This window comes from Homarus americanus, unplaced genomic scaffold (assembly GCF_018991925.1).
Source record: "Homarus americanus isolate GMGI-L3 unplaced genomic scaffold, GMGI_Hamer_2.0 scaffold48354, whole genome shotgun sequence".
Lineage (NCBI taxonomy): Eukaryota > Metazoa > Arthropoda > Malacostraca > Decapoda > Nephropidae > Homarus > Homarus americanus.
The window spans coordinates 5,622,980-5,648,116 of record NW_024723833.1 but is presented as its reverse complement, the minus strand read 5'-3'; the positions used below and the strand labels follow the sequence as shown (position 1 = coordinate 5,648,116).

The 25,137-nt window shown below is 37.6% G+C and overlaps 1 protein-coding gene across 2 annotated transcripts in view; it reads left to right on the top strand.

The window, feature by feature from the left end:
* The window catches only part of LOC121863782 (centrosomal protein of 135 kDa-like), an 84,237-nt gene extending 65,893 nt beyond the window's left edge, over window positions 1–18,344 (top strand). Inside the window, exons 23-29 of one of the 2 annotated variants that reach the window (XM_042362582.1) lie at window positions 8,059–8,184; window positions 8,856–9,009; window positions 10,114–10,290; window positions 11,007–11,183; window positions 13,176–13,355; window positions 13,612–13,767; window positions 15,324–18,344. In XM_042362582.1, the coding sequence (XP_042218516.1) occupies window positions 8,059–8,184; window positions 8,856–9,009; window positions 10,114–10,290; window positions 11,007–11,183; window positions 13,176–13,355; window positions 13,612–13,767; window positions 15,324–15,344 (991 nt within the window). In that variant the 3' untranslated portion in view covers window positions 15,345–18,344. Of the gene's footprint in view, window positions 1–8,058; window positions 8,185–8,855; window positions 9,010–10,113; window positions 10,291–11,006; window positions 11,184–13,175; window positions 13,356–13,611; window positions 14,959–15,323 lie in introns of those variants that run through there. The other variant, XM_042362581.1, reaches the window with a different exon arrangement.
* Window positions 18,345–25,137: the final 6,793 nt, after the last annotated feature.

Below are 25,137 nucleotides of genomic sequence, written 5' to 3'. Positions count from 1 at the left end.
AAAAAGCGACAGAAAGCGACACTTCGTATAATTCTTCGAAACAATGTAGTGTGTGTGTGCGTGCTACAATATCAAGGTACAGTATACGTTTTCACTTCTACCAGCTCGGACTTTCATTTGACCAGTCCCTGTGAGTTTTTAAGTTTATCAAGTACCGGTTTCTTCTGTCAGTAGTGAAATCATAAAGCAGCTGAATGCGTTGATAAATCCTCCAGCTTCTAGGCGAAAGTATTTATTTGTTTATCCACCCCCCAAAAGCATTACTAATGATGCTACTACTTATACTACTACTACTATTACCACTACTACAACAACTAATAATAATAGTTATAAGAATTATATATATTTATTATTACATTATTATTATTATTATTATTATTATTATTATTATTATTATTATTATTATTATTATACGTGGACAAAAACCATAACCGTATTAGCAACGTGAGTGTGGTCAAGATGGCGACCAAGTGAAAACTGCCGAGTTTTCACCACTATAAGTTACTCGACGGGTTGAGGTTAGTACGGGAGACAATACTTCATGACACATCACACACACACACACACAGTCTTCAGAGCCACGCCCTAGATTTTCAGATTGGTATGTTAATGTTTTTGCTTACTGGGACTGGACATGCACATAAAGCTCTCCCTACGCACATAAGGCTCTCATACGTACATAAAGGTATTCCTACGCATATTAAGGCTCCCCTACGCACATAAAGGCTCTCCTACGCATAAGCCTCTTATCCACACATAAAGGCTCTCCTACGCACATCAAGACTTGCTTATACTCAGCGACTCTTCATGGCTTCTAAAGTGTCATACATGAATACATTCGCTCTGGTTGTGAATGTCAGAACACAGCTAACCAGTTTATGTAAGAAACCAGGAACTAATGATGGTTATAATAGTTAGAAGTGAACTACAACTACATTTATAACAAGGTTCCCTGAGAGTGTAAACAGTACGTTACACTAAAGTTCCCGCCAAAAGTTGATACCGTATGGCAGATATTGTCGCGTTTATGGTAATTATCGGAAAAACGATTGAAGTTACTATAGAAAGTGTTATTTTTTTTATTACAACACAAACTGGTATTGACCAAGTCTATTGTACCCTTTAAATAACTCGGAATTTTTTCTCATATTTCATTTAAGGATTTAATGTTGAGTTTTTAAGATTACAGCGCGCGGAAGATAAGGTTTTAGACGCAACAACACCGTAGTCTTCCGGCTTTGTGCCTTACTTACGTCTACAGCAATGGTTCCCAACCTTTTCTTGGAGAACCCTGTAAACAACATCACAACTACAATACATCTTAGTAAAAACCTATCTTAAGTTTGGTTATGTTAAAGTCAAGCTTAAGTAAAGAAGTTCCGTTAAGGATCTATAAAATGCTTAGGTTTTATTATTGTTTAATTTTGTGAAACCATTCCCCCTTCCATCTCAGAACTTAACCTCCCCGTGGCTGTGTTAGGCCCGCCAGGCATTGTTTTATTACTGCCTTAGGTAGATTTCCTGTACGAACCTCTGTCCTGCATGGCAGTGAACAGTGACATTACCCATATGAATCTGACCTATATACATTTATAGTTGTTAATGAATATGATGTATTTTTTGTGTGTGAACCTCTGTCCTGCGTGACAGTGAGAAGTGATACCACCCTCAGTGTCAAGACCTGACTGAATTACTCGGAATAGGCAAACTGTACTACAAGCTCTGCCAATAAATTTGTTAAACTAAAAACCGCTAGTTACTGGAGCGGCTATGGTTGTGCAAGTTGTCCTTTGTCGTAACGCTCCACGAATTTGTTTATTTATACTACTATTTTTTGGATATTCCGTTATGAGTTATGTATAATTGCACTGGTTTACATCCTAATAATAATAATGTAAATAATAATAATAATAATAATAATAGATAAGTGTCACAAGAGCAGCCTTAGACAATTGTTAATCAGTCTGATAAAAAATGCTAAATTAGTTAAAACAGCGCGTTGTGAGCCCTATTTCTTTTTAGTAATTTTGTAATTTAAAACCAAACCTTTAATAGGTTTGTGATATAACGCAACCTTTCTCTGTCTCCATGCACACACTCGGACACTTACACACGCACTTACAATAACACACTTGTTTACACTTACTGTACTGTTCCAACACCCTCAGCCGTGACACCCTTCATGATGGCGGCAAAAATGGTGTCGAAATTGCGAAAGTGAGATTCTTCTGTGACGAGACGTTCTTTCATTTTTTGTCACTGAAAATTTTTCATAAATCTTTGACAATCCATCTTTGTGTCGTAGAGGGCGGACCAACATTTTAGCTTAAGGTCCAGGAACATTCCTTCAAACCTTAAAAAGTGTTGTAATTTATTGTACGTGAGCCAGGCGGATACGTAACACATCTCCAGTTAGGAGGATTATAGCGTAGGATCTTTTAAGGGTCTAAGACTGTAAGGCATCAGTAAGAACTAAGACAGTGGGGAAGGAACACCTCTGACTGGGGACTAGAAATCTTCAGTTAGTGACCGGTCAGCCAGTTTCACTTTTCATGGATAAGGAGACTTTCTCCACGTTGTGTACCTACTAGTGTTGTAATACAGGTGTACATACATACACATATATTAGGGTCAAACACGTACATAAAAATACAGCACAAAAGCACACACAACATTCATATAATTTCGCACACATACAGCACAACGCCTGATAAAAAATCACATACTTGTATATATATATATATATATATATATATATATATATATATATATATATATATATATATATATATACTTTCATATCACACGTACTGTACACACAGAAATCATGCACACACATAAATAACACAACAACGTAAGGTACGTACACATACACCATTATGATATATTGAGCCACAGAGATTAACACGTTTCCTTAATATAATACTACCATTTTGGCCGCAACTTTCCCTTGTGGTCATTCACATGTTGTTTACGGGAGTGTGATTATGGTAGTCCCACGTGTCACGCGCTAATGTGTGGTGATATGTGATTGCTACTTTTCTTCACTCTCTCCTCTCAGAACTGAACTTTGACTTTCAGTTGGTAATTTGTTCTGGCGTCTAGTACCTTCTCTGCTGATCCAATGTTTACATCTTTACATGAACAAAAACTGGACCGGTGGGAAACTTAACCCGGCCGACCTGACCTACCAGTCTTGCCAATACAGTTAGGTTATTACTGTTCCAATTAATAGATAGATTATCGTCACGCCAATCTCGCCGGAAGATATTAATGCTCATTAACAAGAGCAACAAAAACTGGCAACGGTAATTGTAAACTGATAAACCTGAGCTCTGTTACAGTACAGTATATACCCGCAGGGGCGGATCCGGGGAGTCCTGGGATCCGGACTTCATGAGAAAATTCCATTATTTCTTTAATGTAGTCTTGTACTCGGGCATTTTTGTATTGCAAAAAGTTATTACTATTGACGTCAGAATATCTCCCAATATCATGTGCTTCAAAATGGTCTCAAAATGCCCTTGATATTGGTCAGATTAAAAATAAATACAAAATCTGGGGCCCCCAGTTGGGTGGGCTGGCCCACCCCGGAAATACCATACCTTGGTGACTGCTACACACACGTAACTGGTGTTATAAGTCCGAGTCCAGGTAGAATATTTCGTGGTATTTGGTGCGCATACAGATCACCGTATGTGATGCCACGTATACAGTATACATACAGTATAGTTCATACAGTTACAGAATACCCTACTCTGGGATACCCAGTCCTAGGCGATACCATTACCATTACCGTGCCAGCCATTAAAACTTAAGCGGGATAACGGAGACCATTGATACCAGAGTGATTTTTTTTCATGTATAAATGGGTTTAATAAACGTTGCTTGGGGTTCCAGTTCTAGTTACGAAGCTTCAAATCCTAGATAGGATATTTTGCAACATTACACACCCACCCCGACACACACATATACTACTGTATATATATCACCAGTCAGTAAGTTTAAAAGCTCCGACAGAAGAGTGAATACAAACTGCAACCGTGTTCTGTATGTACAATACATTTATAAGCTAAGGGTCTACACACACTGCTCCCCAAAACATAAGTCAAGGCCACCATTACAGATTCTGGTATCCGGACCCCAAACCCTCCCCTTCGCTTTAATTGTTATCAGCTCTTTGTCGTGCCAACACTAAATTATAATTAATGCTTCCCATTTGCAAATAAAGACAGCTTGTGCAAAATTCCGGAGTTAAGTGAGTACAGGGGGTACCTAGTGACAGCACTAGGATCCCGCTTCCTCTATCAAGGAATAAACAATTGAAATTGAATTGAATTGTTAAGTGAGTGGTTTGAAAATGTGGACATCCTCTTGACAATGAAAATTTGGCGTCATTAGTTATTCACACGACACATAAATGTTCTTGTCTGGGTTATAAAAAGACCACAGTAAGTATAGATGGTCGTAGCAGTGAGAGTAACCTACGGGATCTGGCAACTTAATAATTCGATATAGAAAACAATGAGGAAAAAAGGAAGAAATATTCCCGGTTTGGTGAGCTAGTGGGTTGGGGGTGATGCGTGTTGTCTTGGCAACAGTCAGACCAGTGCACCAGTTTACCAATCTCCCTCGCTAACTGGTGATATATTTGCCAGAAAATAGACCCTAGAAAACTGGTTGGACAGGTTAGTAAAACATACCCGACCGACCAGCATATCCGGTAGTTGGTATATTACTGTACGTGTTTTTAAGTAAATTATAGTATTGATGTTGCTGATGCTTACATACGAAAATTATTTATATGCGCTGTACCAGTGATTTCCACGAGCGAAAATTATATATCACGCGTTAAGAGTACACTTGTGGGATATAGATTTAATTAGTGTAACAAATTTATTGGCAAATCCTGGAGTACAGTTTGCCTATTCCGGGTAATTCAGTCAGGTTTTGACACTTCTCTGCCACGCAGGACAGAGGTTCATACACAAAGATATATATTATATATATATATATATATATATATATATATATATATATATATATATATATATATATATATATATATATATATATATATAAGCGATGGGAAGAGAGGAGGGAGGGGGAGACTAAGGTGTGGACTATTGTTTTTATAGTGATGACTGGCCAGTGTGACGTCAGCCCGGTGCGGTGTTCTTGTTAACGACCTTCCTGACCTGGTGCTGACATTATGCAACTGTTGTTGATATTATGCAGCTGTTGTTGACATTATGCAGCTGTTGTTGACATTATACAGTTGGTGTTGACATTATGCAACTGTTGTTGACATTATACAGATGTTGTTGATATTATGCAGCTGTTGTTGACATTATGCAGCTGTTGTTGACATTATACAGCTGTTGTTGACATTATGCAGCTGTTGTTGACATTATGCAGCTGTTGTTGACATTATACAGTTGGTGTTGACATTATACAGTTGGTGTTGACATTATGCAGCTGTTGTTGACATTATACAGATGTTGTTGATATTATGCAGCTGTTGTTGATATTATGCAGCTGTTGTTGACATTATGCGGCTGTTGTTGACATTATACAGTTGGTGTTGACATTATACAGCTGTTGTTGACATTATACAGCTGTTGTTGACATTATGCAGCTGTTGTTGACATTATACAGTTGGTATTGACATTATGCAGCTGTTGTTGACATTATACAGTTGGTGTTGACATTATACAGCTGTTGTTGACATTATGCAGCTGTTGTTGACATTATACAGCTGTTGACCTTATGCATGATCCGCTACAAATGGTGTTAACATTTGTCATTATACAGTATGCTATTATTGATGTTGTGATAATGATAGTAATGGTATGGTAGTGTAAATAGTGATAATTATAGTGACATTAATTGATGATAATAATGGTATGGTGGTAATGGTGACAGTGATAGTCTGATGGCGACAGTGATAGTTTGATGGTGATGGCAGTGATTAATGGTGATAGTGATGTCAGTGAATAATGATGATAGTGATGCTAAATGATGGTATGATAGTGAACGTGGCCATCTCCAGTGAACAACTGTGATGTAATGTTTACTGTCTACACTCATCATCACCATGTGTTGCTCTCGTATTAAAAGTGAATGATGGTGACTGGGATAGTGAAAGTGATGGTGATTCTTCTAATCATCCCTCTTACGTGTCTCTGATATATATATTCATCCCCTACAGTCTACGTCCATCATCTCTGACGTGGATGATACTGGCATCTCTCCGAGTAGTGTCAGATATAAAGAAGATATGAATCCCCTTGGCTCAAAATCTTACCACAAGTAATAGAACTAGCGAGTATTTTTAAAGATTAATTACACTGAGTTTGGTACTGGATGACGTGACATTTGCTGGACATTTTTTTCATTTCCCCTCCGAGGCGCCCGTGACACTTTCCTGTCAGACCAGCTGAGCGGCGTCAGCACTCACGCAACGCACGCCGACCACCACGCTGTTTCACTTTCCTGCCGTCTCGCTGTTTTCACTTTCTGTATGTGATTTGCTATCATGTGATCCGGAGATTCATGGTAATTTGTTATGGTTGTGAGACTGTGCACGGAGTTTAAATATGCATTGTCTAGCCGACTCTAGCTGGACATCGAACCCGGATTCTCAGTCCTGTGCTTTGTTATTTTATTTTATTTTCATCTTTGGGATATAGATAAATAAATCAGCTTGTTGAGAATCTTTATTACGACCACTAGTCCACTAGCCATTTAAAGATAATGAAAATATTATGGTGGACCACTCACGTAAGAGTAGTGTATAAACTCCTGTAAACAGACAAACGCTCGTAAACATTGAAACATTCGTCGAGTAATTAAATTGATCATCATGAACATACTTTTTGTATCAGAAAAGGTTTTAAAATGTACTACAAATGGTTAGGTTTACAACAATGCCTGTTTAGCCACACACATACTGTAGCCGTCAAGTGTACCGTACATGTACTGTGACGTCTCGCACCGTTTCGAATGGGTATTTAGGTCCGCCAGATTTCACCAGTAAATGCTTTACGGACGTTGAATGGTTTAATGTAGAAAGTATTTACCGGGAAGTTTTATAGTGGCACCCTTGGCTCTCACGTTGGGCGCTAGTACTTTGTACTTTATCTGCCTTGTGTGACAGCTGTGTTAATTAAATAATAATTATCTTGCGTTGTGATAAGTCTCACGTCTTCTGATAAGTCGGCCGTAAAAAAAAAATAGGCTGTCGTCTATCACAAACAGTTGTTTTATTTAAATAATTCACCAACACATTACATTAATAACTAATTGTGTTATTCATAGTTTTCATGAATGATGTGTTTTATCATAAGGAGATTACGTGTGTGACTTTTGCATTTGTCCGGATATTTTCATGTCAAATGCGGATATTGATTTTGTAATTGATATCCAAGCTTCTATAAATTATCTCTTTTAGTCTCTAAAATTTAATGATGTAATATTTTTTATTTTAAATCTTCCACTAGCCATGTAAACCAATTTAATGGGTGGTTTGGGTTGGTTCAAATTGTTCCAGGATCAGAGGCTTCCGTTCTCTGATTATGTAATTTCATGACCTTCGCCAATTTCTCAATATATTTACGTTCACTTCATCTTAAAATCACAATAGTTTTTCCTGCATGTTTAATAATTTACTGTACAATAGTTAAACCCCTGCAGCCCTGCTTCGTTAAGCCGTCACTTAAATTTTGGGGGTAATCTCATCCAAGGATTTAGGTATTTATTAGTACAGAATAAAGTATGGCGTGTTTGGTGAAAATATGAATAAAAGTTTGATGGTTGTGGACAAACAATGAAGTGGCACGGTGGAGGACTATCCACCCTATCAGTGCTACACTTTGTAAAATGTACCAGTATGTTACCTGCACTGTACTTACCTGTAATATGTAAACAATATTTTATTGTAGCATGGAACAGTGTTTCTGTTGGCCCGACACTAACAGTTAGCTGTGTAAAATATCTCCTGTCTTGTTGCCATTGTATTGTAATTGCATTAGTTAAGGGTTGTGTTTTACGTTTCAGTGCAGCACTTTCGTCGATTGCAGCAGAGGAGCGGAAGCTGGCGGGTGAGGAGCGACGGGGCCAGCGGCTGGAGCAGGACCTGGCCGATATTATCCTCGCAAGAGATGCTGCCAACAAAGAGATCAGGTAAGTCCAGTTCATCCCCTTTTCTATAACTGTTAATTATTAACCATTTCAACAAGCCAATTGAGATATTCTAAGGCACTCCTGTTGCTAATGCTGTACAGTTCTGTATTATTCATATGGAAAAAAATTTACTGGTCTACTCTGTTAACAGGAAGTAAACCAGCACTGTTAAATTGTTCCAAACCATTATGTGTTGGGGGGGGGCTTTACGTGTACCGGTATATCTTGTTATGTTTTACATGACCTGCATCCTACCCTTCATTTCTGTATCATGATGAGCAAACAAAATGAAATTGGCTCTGATTCAATACAGAAATAAGCCTTTTGGCTTTCAAGTAAAATTTTTGGGTGTTCTGGTTGAGGAATTAAAGTTTATTGACACATTTGGGTACTTTTGATGCACCCTCTCACCTGATAAAGAATGGTCTAAGGTTACTTGTGTGTGTTAGTACAATACTCCTGAACATACTGATTAGGGATCTGGGTTCAAAAAGTTATAATTTTGATAGTTATAATTAGATGTGGTAATATCATGTTTTAGGTGTTTTTTTCTGATGCTAAATGCATGTGTTTCCTGTATTTCCAGTTCCAAGACAATAATTGATTTTGAACAAACATTTCTTACTGTGGATAGGATCGTAATTCATATTTCACTCTGAATTGTATTCCAGGCGACTTCAGAAGGAAATTACAGGTTTGACCCAAGATTATAAGAAGCTCCAGGAGGACCTGGAGAAGTGCCAGGTGTCTAAAGATAACTTTAAGAAGAAGGCACAGGAGTATTGCCTAGCCTTAGAAGAACTAACTAATATACTCTCCTCAAAAGTGAGTTACCAGTGGGGGTGTTTATGACATGGAAGGACAAGAGATATAGGCAATGAACTGCCCACTTAATTTGTCAAACCTAAAGCATTCTTATGTCAGTCTTTAGTGAAATTATTTGTTTTTATTAATACTGTGTAGTAAATTGAACCACACATTTCTCAGTACCAGTTGCATCAAAATCCCAATTTCTCTAATATCCTGTCTCTCTTTGAAATGTTTAACCGTCCACTTGAGAAAGAACATTGTGTACTTATCTCCATTTCTCTTTGAAGTCCCTATTTTTTTTTTTTTTTACCAGTATCTAGCCAGCCATGGGAGCCTTTATCTCCTCCAACCTCTTCCTCTTGTATCATTTCCTTATTATCTTATTTAGTTTCTCAAGTTTTGAATTACTAAGCACATTGTATTCACTCATGCCCTTACCACTTTCTCTAACAGAATAGAACTTGAACAATTCATATTTTTCTCATAAAATACAGTATCCCTCACAATTGACATTAAACTGACAACAAGTCAATCGAGCAACTGTTAGTGTTTTTGTCTGTCATTTTGAAGGGATTCATCTTATTTTCAATGTTATAATTCAAAAACAAAGGTGCAGGTACTGTAACTTGTATATTGGTTTGATTAGACCCAACTGGGTCAAAACATAGACACCATTTGGTGGTTCACAATGTAATTTAAATTTTAAATATTCTGAATTTATGTAATTATGTCGAAGTTCATTAATTAACAGTAATTACAGTAATCGAATTTTATGATTTTGAATCCATATCCTTAATCAACACATAAAAGTGTACCTTTATATGAATTTTGAAGAAAAAGTACATTTTGGCCTCTTTATGGGTGACAAAACACCTATTTTCTGGAAAGTGAAAACTAATACGTGTGATAAAGTTAGTCTACATTCTTGAGAATATGTGCAACATTATGTGGTGTCTTAATGAATGTATGTTTAGAAGTCTACCTAAAACTACTTATACAGTCCTTTGCGTGTAACAATGGTATCATATGAATATAAATGTACAGTACCTAAATTCTCTTTGACCATTTAACTGAGCCATGTACCTGGACACATAATAATAGAACTTTTTTGTGTTGCAGGACTCAGAGCAATCATCATTGAAGAAACAGTATCTGAACTTAAATGAGGCTGTATCATCTCTCAAGTCTCTGAATGCTTCCTTAGAGGAGAGCATCACATCTAGGGTGGAGGAAATGACCAAGATGGAAGCCATGGTGGCCAAGTTTAAGGAGGAGAGAGAGCAGATTATTAGTCAGGTGAACCTTCTACTGGGTATATCATTACCAGTATTGTGTGCCCTCTCTGAATGTGTTTTATGCTGTGATGACAGTTTCTCAAACATGATTAAAAAAATTTAATACTGTACTTGTACTTTATACAGTACAGTATTTAGGGTTTAGTTCGTGCAGTGCAACTATAATTTTTTTTATTTATTATAAGTAATACTTCATTAATATTTTTCTTCCATTTAAAATGTTTCATAACAAGACATCATACTTTTGACAAATAATGTATCCATGAACTTAATCAACAAGTGGAGGAGATCTTTTAAAAGATGCAAATTGACTTATATCAGAAGGAGAGTCAGCCTTGCTTAATTGTCATGTATTAAGTCCTGGAGGTTTTAATTCCCAGTTCTTCATTACCAGGCAGTTGTACAATGTTATCTTGGAACCTATGGGGTAGAAGAGCTATTAGCATCTAGAGCCCCAACATTAAATGGACAGTATGTCCCTAAATAGGATGTCCGTAACAGTCCTTCATTTTGATGTGACTTTATTTCTTAACTAACAGATTTTAATGAATTTGAGCTCCACATTTCAGGCAGGCAGTCCAACTTTGAGTCAGTTGCATGTCTTTTTAAATACTGTACTATCAAACTTTTATTAGTCTTTATTGAAATCTGTGGATGATCTCTGGTGGATTGTCTTATATGAAAGATGAATATCTTCATCCATTTTGTGATCTGCAGATGATGGAAGCAAGTCAAAAGTGTGATGAATTGGAGGAGTCATGCAGGAAGCTGGAGGAAGATAAATACAATGTGGAGAAGGAGCTTCTCACCACTCGTGACTTGGCACAGAAGCTAGACATGAAGAGGGGTCAGGCTGAGGGTGAGGTGGCTAGGCTCAACACTAGCCTTGAGAAGGTAAATTTTGTAAAAGTAATCATAATGGAAAGACATACAGTATTATACTTTTTTTTTTTTTTTTTTTATTTATTGGGCACTCCCTTACATCCTTGTGTAAGGTGAAGCGCAGAAGTGTTTACAGCGCCCAACAGGGAAGCATGCTAAGTTCATGCTTGCCTTTATGTCTCATGAGTTAAGGGCGTTGAAGCCCGAAGAGTCAGTGGTTTATGTCATCAGGTTATTGGAAGCTCCAACAACTCCCTGAATACGAATTCGCAACTTTCGACTTACAACAGGTACCTACTTTACTGCTAGGTGAACAGGGACTAATGGGGGCTAGGAAGTAAGTCCAAACAACTTCCACCGGCCCGGGAATCGAACCCACGACATCTCGCTTGCGAGGCAAGAACGGTACCGTTTCTACCACCGATCCCCCACAGTATTATACTGTAATAACTTAACATTCTTTAATTCATTTTCACAGGCTTGTGGTGTGACAACCTTCCTTTGCTCTAAAAAGAAAAGATGATTTAAGTATTTTACATGTCAGTGACCATTTCAGTTAATCCTTCATGTGTATAGAACTAAGTTCATGGTTCTTAAAGTGGGAGCCTAGAACATCAATTAAGATTGTGACTTTCTTTTTTATAAGGGCCAGTGAGGAAATCCCAGTGTGGCTCATGATAATAATTTTACTGCATTTGAATTTTATTTATTGTGTATTGTAGATACTCTTATTATAAATTATTTTAAATTATTAAAATGGTAAAATATTATTTACAATCACCTAACTACTTCCACATCTGTATTTGAAAATTAACCAATATCTTCAAACAGTTTTATAGCACTTGTTGTTCCTAGTCTCATACAGTGCATTGAATGATTTTGTTGACCCATTGCTGCATGACTAGCAGAAATGTCCCATCTCTAATTGAATGTTCCTCTCTTGTCCACAAGCATAATTTAGCCCACTTGATGTCATCTGTGACCTTCTGTCCTATTTCTTAGCTTTCCCAATTCTTCATTCTTTCATTGCTTTCCCACATAACTAATTCTTATGTTTTATTGCAATGCCAGATGTACTGTATTAATAGCTAAAGGTGTGAAGGTGATCACTCACCAATAGGTTATTGTATACTAGTACAGTTCACTGATACATGATGAGGATAGACAATATTTTCTATTCATACAGTCATCCTTTTATAATTTAGAAGAAAAGGGCTCAAACTTTACCAAGTTAAATGTAATTCTGTAAATGTTTTGTGACATTTTGCCTATTTCTCTATAGATGCTTCATTCTGAAGAATTGTAAGATTAATTCAATTTTAATAATAAAACAATGATATGTGCACTAAGGGTCCAAGGACATGTATGAGTGAGTCTGTTCTTATAAAAATTTATATTTTAGTTTCTGGCTACCTGTAGGCTGAATTAGAATAAGCACTTTTTAATATTTCCCATAGTTTTTTATGCTTTTAGCTACATGTTCTGTAGAAAGGTTCAAGGCTAACCTCTGCCACATAACCCTATCTCAGCCCTTTCAAACTTCTTGCACAGTAATAGTAAGTGCATTATCATAGACCCATGTTTTACAAGCTTATAATAAGAAAAATTTCATCATCTCCCCTGAAAACCATTATATTTAGAGCTCACAGTTCTTCAACTTATTACTTCCCCAAGACTTTTTAGATCCCTGAAATCCCAGCCTGCATTCTTCTGACCTTGCACTATTACAGTGCATAAAGGCAAAAGTAATTACATCTGGTTTGGTCTTGAAATGTGTGAGTATATGCTTGTAGTTCTCAAAGATACACTGAAGATAATGAGTCAGCTTCGGTAAACCTTAGCATGATCACAGGATAACAGCCAGAAACAAGATGATTGAACTCTGATTATATTTAGGCAAGTTTCATGGTCATGGTAGGTGATGCTGGCAGTATCAACAAAAGCTGCTGTTGTTTCTGCTATTTACTTTGATCAGTAAATTATATAGTGACTACAATTGAACAGGTGTTGGAGCAGAAACGGTCCCTAGAGCAGAGATTAGATGGTATTAGCTGTCAACTGAACACTGAGCGCTCAAATGCCAGGTCACTGGAGGAGGTTCTTAACGAGAAGCGTCGAGCTGAGTGGTCATCCCAGGCCAGCAACAAGCAATTAGAGGTAGAAAAACACCAGTTGCAGAGAAAGGTTGGTGCTTCACTTATCTCAGCTGGTAATAATTTGTAGATAAATTTGTATGTACAAAACCTTATTGTTTTGTAATTTACAGTATGTTTAGTAATGTTGAGTTACTGGTACACAAGTAAGCGTGAATAGTTAGCACATTACAACATTTTTCTAGTCAGTGATGTTTTCATACATATAGCTCCATACTGTATAGCCAATTAAAACTGCTTCTATTAAAAACTTTCAGTACTTTTTGGAATGTTTAATTTTTTTTCAGGTCACAGAACTTCAAGAGCAACTAGAAGATGAAACAAATGAGACCAAGAGATTCCGGACCAGAGCAGCACAGTTGGAGAGTGACGTAGAAAGGATGCGTCGTGAACTGACCGATGAACGATTTGAGAGAGAACGGACAACACAGGAACTACGGCGGGTACAAAGATTCCAAAACATTAATCGTGCATTAGATGCCCTTGAAACAGGATCTCAGGCCACTAAAGAGGGTTCAAGACCCCCGGTCAGGGTGTTGTCACCAGATCCACATCCCACTCCAGTCTCCTCAGGGTTACCCAGTAGATCAGAATCTCCTCTTCCTTCTGCGTCACAAACAACAATCCACTTAGAAAGGCGCCGTAGTTTTAGTAAAGCACATGCTACTCAACTCCATAGCTCCTCCTCTGACACGGGACTGGAGAGGAGTCAAGCTATTTCCAGCAGTTCAGACTCTCACAAGGAACCTTGGAGACTTGCCTTTGGGAGCAGAACTTCACAGTTAACATGGCAAACTGCCAGCCAAGAATCCATCCGCCAGTCACCAGTTACTTACAGACGAGCAACTGAAGCTGACCCTCCATCTAGAATAGTATCCCCTACTAGATTAGGAAGCTCCTCCCCATCCCAACAGCTTCCACATCAAACCACACCCCAAAATCCTGAAGCTAAGAGAACTTCCCCAAAGTCTAACACAGCAGTGAGTATGGAGGAGGTTCCCAGTGTGCGGCCAAAAGACACAAGCCTAAGGTTGAGTAGACAAGGAGCCAGTGGTGGAGACTGACAGTTGGAGCTAAGGTGATGTGATACAGTTGACAGTAGTTTATAGTGTGATGATCTGTGTGTTATAAAGGTATTTTATAATTTTGATTCACTGTGTTTGCACTAGTATGCTTTCTTTCAGATGCTATACTGTTCTGTACAACTCCTGTATCTGTTGTAGTGTAAATACAAGTACTAGTGTATGTAGTTGTATTAGTTCTGTAGTTAGTTGTAATTGATAAGTTAAAATATTAACTATTGATGGGAATCTTTCTATATTTTTCTATGGTCGTATTTTTTTTTATTATGACAGCGAAACATATTTTTTATGGCAAAATGTTCAGAGTGATAGATCTGTGATGAAGCTTTGGCTGTGTTAAGAAGGTGTCTTCACATAACAGCAGCTGCTGTTTATATCAAGAAGAGGGTGGTGGTGGTTGACCAGTTCTTTCCATGGCATAAAGTACTTGTCACTTTTTGAGGTGTTCATTATGATGGTATGTAAGCATTCATTTTTTTAATGGTTAAATATAATTGTATACTAATGTATGGAAATCATGAAACACAATTATTATTCATCTTAAATGCAAGCATTCATTGCTATTTTATTATTTATTTATATATTAATATAATTTAATTGCAATATACTGAAACACCTCAGGTCGGAGCTAGCTGGCTCATAGTCTATGAAAGAACATTTTATAAATTCTTGCATTCATATCATTTTATGTAGAGGAAAACATGAACATAGTGTGCAAGGCAAACTGAATTACTGTAAAGGTATTGTTTTTAAAAGATATTTATGATACATCTGTGATTTGTAAATGTACCTGTATTGATGTGTCTTATGTGTCTAGCTGGTGGGTTTAATATGACTGAACAGTGTTGTTAACCAGTGCTTAATACGTATTTAATCTGCCAACACTAATTATAACAATACTTTGTCTCTCTTTCTAGGTTCGAACATTGCTCATATAAGATCAGTGCAAGTGTTAAGGTGAACTGGAACTTTTCCCAATGAAACTATTGTGCTTATCGTAACTTGTGAAATAATACAAACAACTGTACCCTTATAACACAGTGTTTGTTCAGAAAAAAAAAGCTGTGTTTTAGCTTTTATTGAAAAGGTGAGAAAGTATAATAATTCTTGAAGGCTGATGATACTGTGAGTTGTATTCATGTGCTCTATGGTACTGAGAAGTTTTGAACAGGTGGTGTAAGGAGTGTTGTAGGATGAAGAGCTCTTGGTCATGCTCATTATTTTTCTTGAACTACTGCACTAAGAAATGGGTGGCCTTAAAATCAGATAAGCTGGACTTATTTAATTTACACAAGGTCACAATAAACTTTTAAAAATACTTATCCTTAAAGATTTTAATATAAAAAGGGATAGTATTTTCTAGCTTTAAAAGTTTATTTACAAATTGTTGAAATTTTTACAGGAAAAAACTGTAATATTTGTATATTTTAATAATTGTATTCACAATTTTTAATCCTTTTGATACAGGGTATACTATAGAATGTCCAAGGCAGGCAGTACAATATCCATGGGATGCATTGTGGCATCATGCCCCATACACGTAATACGTACAAGTTGCTTGACGTTGAATATTTTGCGAATTGTGATACCCCCACATGCCTATGAACAATTTCTGGCCTCATCCACCATATTCATAGTCAGTCATCATTATTATCCCACCCAATTTGACCTATGAGTAAAAACCGTAAAGCATAATATTATTAGTGCTGTACTGTATGTTACTGATGGACCTCTTTGACTTGACAGTTCCTCACCAGTGATTTACTATTACTTCAGATTTACCTCCATCCCAACACCCTACACCTCATCAGTTGTTACCGGTATGTAAGTGTCACTGTGTTAGGATACTGGGAATGACCATAATCTTTCTTTAGTGTTGAGTACAGCAATTCAATTTTGGGTGTTTTTAGTGTACATTTTAACACAAAGCAATGCATCCTGGATAGCGCATTGACAGTTGGGAGTCAACCCTGCAGCCAAGATGGTAACCAAATACTGTACCAGTAGGTCAAGTGTTGCCCAGTCTTGTAGCACTTGTTTTACCCCACAAGGGGAGTTCCTGGAGAAATTAGGCAACTGGGATACAAAGACATGAAAGTTGACTGTAGGAGACAAATATTACCAGCAACTTCAGTAGAAAGAACTTTTTCTTCTACAAATAAGAGTAATGTTTGTCTTTACATACTGATAAAGTCCAGTCATAGAGGATCAGTTGAAGAAAATCATATGCTTTCTGTAGAGCATAATTTGGAGCATGTTTACTCAAAAGTTCAGTAATGAAACTGGTATTTATCAAAAGTAAATTATTAATGTGAAATATTTTATCTGAACTATTCTAAATTTACTGCAGATATAACACCTTGCTCTTGTTCTTTAAGTTAATCCCACTGAAGATCCATTTGGTAGTCTACATTACTACACATTGGCAAAGTTTTCATTGCCATAAGATCACATTTCTCTCTCTCTCTCTCTCTCTCTCTGGCAAATTCTTTACTACCTTTCAATTTTGATGATTAGGTCCAACTCTGCAACAGCCTTCAGTAGTTTTTTTTAATTACCACAGACCTTAAAAGATCACTATTTTCCATCTCTGATTTCTTGTCCCCACTTCAGTGACATTATTATGTAAAATCTTCTTTGGGTATTTCAGCCACTGACCATCTCCAAAGCTTTATGTGTTAAAGACTTAAGCAACACTTGAAACATCTGGTGACGATTTACATGCTGGTTTGGTGAACCCTTGGAGGAAGCAATTGCCTCTTGCTTTTAAATGGTTTTGCTTTTCTATGTATGTTTAGTTGTTTTCATTTTTTGTAGTGTTTGTTTTTTGTTTTCATTTCATTGTATTCCAATGGTTTTGTTTTCCATTAGTTTGTACACTCTCCCAAAAATTATTGGTCCCCTTGGGCCTGATGAATTTGGAAATGAACACAATAACACATGCACAGCAGTTTTGGTTTGGTTGGTATTTCTGAGTCCGAGTTGCTCCTCTCATTCTTTCTTCTTGCACCTGATAATCACCATGATATCTGCAGTATACCACCTATTCTCTACATAATGTAATGAAATAGGATGAATTGTGATACCATATGCAAAACCAATGACGTCATGAGTAACCCGCTGATTTATGCACCTTAGATACTACTTCAGCCCCAGGGAATGAGTTGCCAAATAGGCATATAATGTTATTATGTTTTCACGAACTGAAGTTATAGTGGAATCGCTTCGAACGAAATATGAAACTATGATCCAGTATTACATTCATTTGCACATATAGTATTTACAATTGTATACTATGATGCCATATCCAATTACAATGACATTATGATTTACTGCAAATAGATATTATTTCTACCTCGATTGATGAGGTAACAATTATGAATATAACGTATCATCTCATGATTCGTGCTGGCAACAGAACATATCTGATACACACTACGAGATGACGTCTGTCGGTGCGAGCTGTGTTTTCCAGTGAGTCTCAGATACTAGTGTTGGTCATGGATTTACAGCAGAAAACGCCCACTGTTTGACTGCCGTTGATATATTTTCGCGACATTAATATCATTATATTATTTGACTAAAGATGTAGCACGGTGATTCACCACAATTACAACAAATGCCAGAAATAATAACTGGCAGTCTCACAGATACTAGGAAGGCAGGCCTACCAACATAAAGCAGGAATCACAATTAGTGATCGGAAATATTTGTCCAGTGTGACACATTGTATCGATGAGAAAAGGGGCCGATACCTTTGGGGGAAACTGTATATGTCACTGTTTTTCTTTAGTCTTTACTTTCCAGTTTTATTGTACTTCCCTTCATTTAACTTTTGTCATGGTTTTGGTTGTATCCGTGGTAGTAGGAGTGGATTATGTTATATAAAGATAATAATATGTCGTATTTCTTATTTCTTACCGTAGAGTTTGATACCTTCACACTGATTACTTACAGGAGATTATGGCGTATCTACGTAGAAGTTCACTCCACCACTCGACATTCCATGATTTATACTTGATAAATGATGATTTAATGAATTCATTTAATTTTCAACATCTATCTAAGTTACTGGTTATACTTTGTCATAACCAATCAGTCATTACCTTTAGTAATAATAAGATAGGATCACAGATACGGGCAGATAATTGCACTTACATTTATTTGTCAAGCTTCCATACAATGATTTACAATTTGCATGGATATATGATTCACTCACGTTCACGCTGTAATAAAATTAATCTTCTAAAAGAGAATTTTAACTTGGGGACACATGTGATTACTCTACTATGGGTATAACTTAACAGAGCCTTAATTCTTCAAGTGATACATTTACTGCCAGCCTGGATTGCTTTTGTTGCAACCAGGCATCCGCACAAGAACTTCTTTCCACGGGCCACAGCAACAAAAAGTACTCTTGGTTTACCACACATAGTCTCGCGTCACTGACAGTCACGGTAGACGGTTGTCGCGGCAAGGAGAACTGGTAAGCGTGACTTGAATTAACCATTTAGGTGCAATAGACCAGCCTGGATTGCTTTCGTCGCAACCAGGCTTCCACACGTGATATTTCCACGGGGATAACAAACCTAGGTTAACACACTTAGTCTCGTGTCGATCACGGTCACAGTAGACGGGTGTCGTGCAGGAGAACTCTGTAAGCGTGAATTAATTAACCATTTACTGTAGGTTTGATAGGCCAGCCTGGATTGCTCTTGTCGCAACCAGGCATCCACACGTGATATTTCCACGGGGATAACAACCTAGGTTAACACACTTAGTCTCGTGTCGACGACGGTTCACAGGACGGAGTGGCGGTGGACTCTGTGTGGTGTGGTGTCCCGCCCCCTTTCAGGAGGGAGAGGATGGAGACGACGTCTTAACTAACCCATGGCTCAGGGGGTACTACTCAAAATGAGGTTTTTGGGTGTGAAGCGATGAACAGTACAACACTGTTTCACTGCCCACCCCCCTAAAGGCTGGCTAACATACACTAATTGAAAAATACATGTCCCAGTTATGCCTCGCCGGGCGTCTTATCTCTGGTAAAACAAACTTTGGAGTTGGTTGCGTGGGTAAGCCTAACGCAACCCATGACAACTTTCCACTATGAGTTGGTTGGATAATGCAGATATCATTCTTTCATTATGTCCTACTTTCTCAGTAAAGTACTATACAGTATATAATGAACTGGTGATTGTCCCCCTCACACAGTAGCCAAGCCAACATGTGAAAGCCTTCAACAAAGGTTGGACCAACTACTGAAAGATAAGGTCACCAGGAGCCAAAGGTTGTATAAATATTTTCGCGAACTAACAACTTTTCAGTGTGGGATATACCAACTCTGAGTGACATCGATAAATTTACCTTTCATGTAGTTTTGAAATGGTCTGTGCAATACAATAAGGACATTGTAATCATTTTCTAAAATTAGTGATTTTGAATGCACTGTACACTGAGTTAGATATTTATCTTCATTATCATTAATTTTAGCTAAGTTTATGTAAAAAAACCTATACTGTACTGTGGTCTGAAATGGTAAATCTTTATATGAGAATTATAAAAAGATTAGATTCATATATTGTACATAGTCTTATAGTATTGTACTGTCTTATTGTCTTTTCTTTCAGATATGACTAAGAAAATTGTTGAGAAAGATTTATTAGAAGCGTTTTCTCTGATTATAGTACAATAATAGAAATTGTGAACAATGATTCTTCTCTATTTTGCTTAGATACTGTAAATTCTATAGTATACGGTAAGCTTCCTGTCTACTTTGGCTATAGTTTCATATAATCAAAGATTAGGCTGAAAAATCAAGTTTTACTTGAGAATGAGATCAAATGTTTGATATCAAGGCGTTATGGTTTTGTGTGTATCCCGCACATCTAGTATCTCTTAATTTTGGTACCAAAAGTATTGTTTTTTATTTTTTTGCATCAATGTTTAAACTGAAAACTACAGAAAGTAGACAGCAACTGCATTATCAAGCTTAGCATAAAGAGAAAAATTATGTCAATGCTCAACACACTTGACTTGAATGACCATTGCAGTACATCCAGTTGAGTGAACATTTATTCCAGCATATTGGCCTAGTGTCACTAGATCAGTTGTTTTATCAGCAAAAACAGTTTATTTATATAATTTAATAGTTAAAATGAGTATGACAGCTCAGTATTGCAGTGTATCAGAAGCATGGGATTTATGCACTTTTTTTGTTAATGACAATCTTATTTTTGTCTAGTCACTGACTTAAGCGAGCTGGATTCGTGTCTGTCAAATTGGATACCCATTCGACTAGCTAAATTTTTTTCAAGATTGTGTGAGTACACCATAACCTACCTTCATGCCATTTACTAGTATCTTAATAAAACATTTATAGTTTTCTTCAGTAAGTTAATCTCTCACCAACCCCCTTTTTAATATCCACGTTTTATATTTAGTAACCGTTTTACCAATCACAATTTCCACTTTTGGCCACCTCAAAAGATTTCTAGCCTAGCACAAAGGGATTCTTTTTCTGAATCATATCAAATGGTTTGTATTGTTTGCTTCATGGTGCAAATGTTCCTCAAACAACAATTTGTTATAATCTACCCTGCCCAGGTGAGGTTAGTTGTTGCTATTTATCTATACTGGTTACCCCAGGGCTTTGTGACCCAGCCTTGCCAGCTGTTTCCACCCTTGTGGGCTGTTGTTAGGAAGGACATCCAGTCATAAAACTTTACTTCAACATGCTGGCTAGCTTAATGGAGGGGGGGGTGGGGTCATGTTCTGATTTTACTTGACAGCTGCCATAAAATAATTATGGCTAAACCACATGAGTGTGGAACATAACTCTTTTGTCGTCAATAAAGGCAGTAGCTCCTTAAATTTCCTCCAGCCACTTCTGACTCTTACAACTGAGCATGTTTCAGCACTACCTCCAGCACTGATCATGTCACCCAAGTAACACAGCTCATTGACACAGTCCAGACACATAACCCCAATGTTTTGTTGTTCTGACCTTGCTGTGAGCATATGGTTACCTGTACATACAGAAAGTCAGCAACTTCCTGCCATCTACCCACCTACACATGTGGCCAGTTCCACCAACAGGCTTTAACCTATACCATTTCTTTTCTTTTTTATTACTTTATTTACTTCATTGTTCCACCACGTTACTGCATCACAGACTGGGCCTTTCATCCAGCTACGCCTAGCGGAACATCCTTTATTTTAGCCCAGCATCTTGCTGCACTACACCTCTCACTGTCACTGGGTGTTTCCAGTCTTCTCAGTTCAATATAAAATGCTTCTATATTCTGTTCCTTTAGCTTCAACACTCTCCTTAGAACATGCAATTACCTTTCTCTACACTATTTAAGGATAAGCAACATGTCACACACAAGCAATTTGTGTTGCAAGGTACACCCACTAAAAAATTATTCGGCATCCGTGTCATATTGTATCACGCCGTAAGGGTACCGAATAATTTTTTAGTGGGTGTACATGATACTTGTAAACACACACAGACATGTATACATGTACACCCAATAAAAAAATTTTGGCACCCTTACGGCGTGATACAATATGACACGGGTGCCGAATAATTTTTTAGTGGGTATACATCCTTCCTCTATTATTACATTTACATTCGTAAAAGCTTCCTATCTGATTTCCTAATGAGAAAGTATTCAATCTGTTTTTGTTTTCACCTGACTCCTACATAATCAGCCTAATCTCCAATTCTTGTGTGTGAGGGAGTATAAGGTACACAACACTTGTTTTCTTATGTTACGACATTACAATTTACAATTACAGTCAACCCTCGCTTTACGCGGTCCCACATTCCGCGGTACCCTGCCGAAACAGGAATACTACTCACATTCCGCGGTGCGTGTACCCCTTTACGCGGAGAGCGGCTGGCGAGCCGCGTCATTTTTGGATCCAAACCTCCCGCCATCCGCCATGTTGTGTAAGCGGCGTGAGCATGGTGCGCACAAGGTCGCCCAGTCATCAAAACATTACCGAGTTCTTCACCCGCCACCCACCACAGCCGGCCCAAGTCAGTGATAGTGATAATTATAGTGAGGATATGGACTTTGAGGGGTTTGACAAAGAGGCCCTGCAAGCCTCTGTGGTGGATAGTGATACAATTGATACAAGTGATACGGGTGAGGGCCAATAATCTGCCCTCTGCCTTGGAACCAACCGCCCATCCCCGTGTGCCCAGCCATCATTTCTACTAATGTAAGTGTTAAAAAACCTAATATTATTGATATTACTCTTAATTATTAATTGTGTGTGCATACCATCATAAAGTTAAGATAATATTTTTACTACAACATAGTTGTGTGTCGTCAAAAAGTGGAGTTTGGGGGTCCGCCCGGTCTCTATTTCAATTAATCCCATATGTTATGTTGTTCACTTTACGTGTTTCTCACTTTCCGCGGTACCCTGTGGGTTGAATTAACCGTGTAAAGTGAGGGTTGACTGTACTGTACAGGTTGACAATCCCTTGTCCGAAATTCCAAAAACCATAAACCTCTGAAAACCGAAAGTTTTTTAGTGGAGCAAAACATAATTTTTTTTTTTTTTTTTTTTTTTTTTTTTTTATATGGGATTAGCCCACCCGGGCACAGGTCACTGACCTACATTGGGGTCTGGGGGCGAAATGTAGTAGTAGTAGTAGTAGTAGTAGTAGTAATAATAATAATAATAATAATAATAATAATAATAATAATAATAATAATAATAATAATAATAATAATAATAATAATAAAAATAATCATTCATAGTAAATAAAATTCATAATAAAAAATACACTAAAATAATATAATAATAACATTAACAATAAAAATAATAGTAAAATAATAATAATAATAATAATAATAATAATAATAATAATAATAAAAGAAATACAAGAATGAAAAAAAAAAAGATCAAAAGTGAGAAACATGACCTATGAATTATTATTATTATTATTACTATATTTTCGCCCCCCGGGCCCTGGTGTGGTTCTATGACCTGTGCATGGGTGGGCTAATCCCTGTAATAAAAAAATACACCCTAACCTAACCATTCTGAAATCCAAAAAATTCCAAAATCCAAAACACATCTGGCCCCAAGGATTTCAGATAAGGGATTGTCAACCTGTATTAATACTGCCTCCAGTGATTGATCACATATCTCCTGACGGCCAAGAGTCCCATACTATACCAGTGCTTGGGGTTGGGGGGTAGAAACATGTGGTGAGGCACGTGAAGTCAAAGGACGAGATCTTGACCATCACAAAAGCTGAGCAGGAAGACTGGGGGTCACATGTATGAGTGAGTGAAAGGTAAATGCCTACTTGACAGCGTAATTTAGCCAGGCCTGCGTAACAATTCAAATGGTACAGGTACTGCAAAATTACTAAACGTCATATGATGTGAACCGAAACCTTAGGGGTTAAACAATGTGTTGCATTCAACCGTGTTCATTGTATCCCTGAACTCGAGTGTACTTTCTAACATGCATATTAATGTACAGCGAGTGTTTTGCCCCTTTTTTGGCTGTTGTGTTCTCAACTGTATAGCACATACAGTACAGGTATAATTATTATACTGTACAGTATAACCAAAGAGACTAGCATTTTTTTATTTATTTTTTGAGTGAACATACTGAACTGGCACTTCATGCCCATTCCAAATGCTATCTTTACAATGTTATTTTGCAGGATTTCATATATTTGTAGAAATGAAATAATGCTGGATCTATTTTTGTAAAACACAATAATTACCACCAACATTCTTATTGGTTGTCTTATTGTCCTTAGGGAGATTCTGCAAGTTACCCCTTATCTTAATTCCTGTGTCTGATGTACTGCGCACCTCATTGTCATTTCTAAAAACCCGTTTTAATTCATATTACGCTACATAATATTCAAATCCACCGCGCTTGTAGAATCTCAGGAGAGACGTGTATTTCCCATCTTTTTACCCTCAGGATCACTCTCAGTAAGTCCCGCCTTCGAACACAGTTGTCACTACGTTTATTGCACTCTCTACTGGCAAACGCAACCTTGAATTAGTCTGTTTAAATCAACTTTAGTAATTCGCCAGACCTTTGTCAACTGAGGGTGAGCTTTGAATGAGTAACAGTTAGTTTGTTTGTGATTATTGTCATTGCGTGAGTAGCGATCACTGGCAACTCAGGGGTATATAAACTCAAGATGGCCAGGGAGCGCGTCCCCTGACGCTGCCCCGTTTGTCTCCAGATCGAGGGTGGGCTTAATTGAAACCCACCGGTCGCTCGGAGCCGGTGGATACCCAGCAGTGGTCAATATAGGAGTGATGGCGCTGATTCGGCATGATTAATCGGCTCTACTCTACCTCGTTGCCGAGGACCCCAAACCCACCTCGGGTCGGAGTGTAACCGACCACAACAGCAGTTGTTAGAGGCGCCAGTGCTATACCCTGGGACAGGCCTTGGAGTTATGGTCCACAGTGTGGTTGTATGTGTTTTTTACCAGTATGTTTTATAAGGAATAAATCAATTAAGACATGTTATGGTTTCACCCTTCTTTACCCTTATCGATCTGGTCAATGGAAAACCTAACCCAATGCCTAGTCCACTCTGCCCGCTACCTAACGAGCTACATGCTGCCGAGAGGGGGTCTGGTGGCAGCGACCCTTAGAAATTAAGATTAGAGTTAAGTTATCCCTTAGACTTAGTGACCCCAGAATCTGGCAGTATACTGAGAGCATG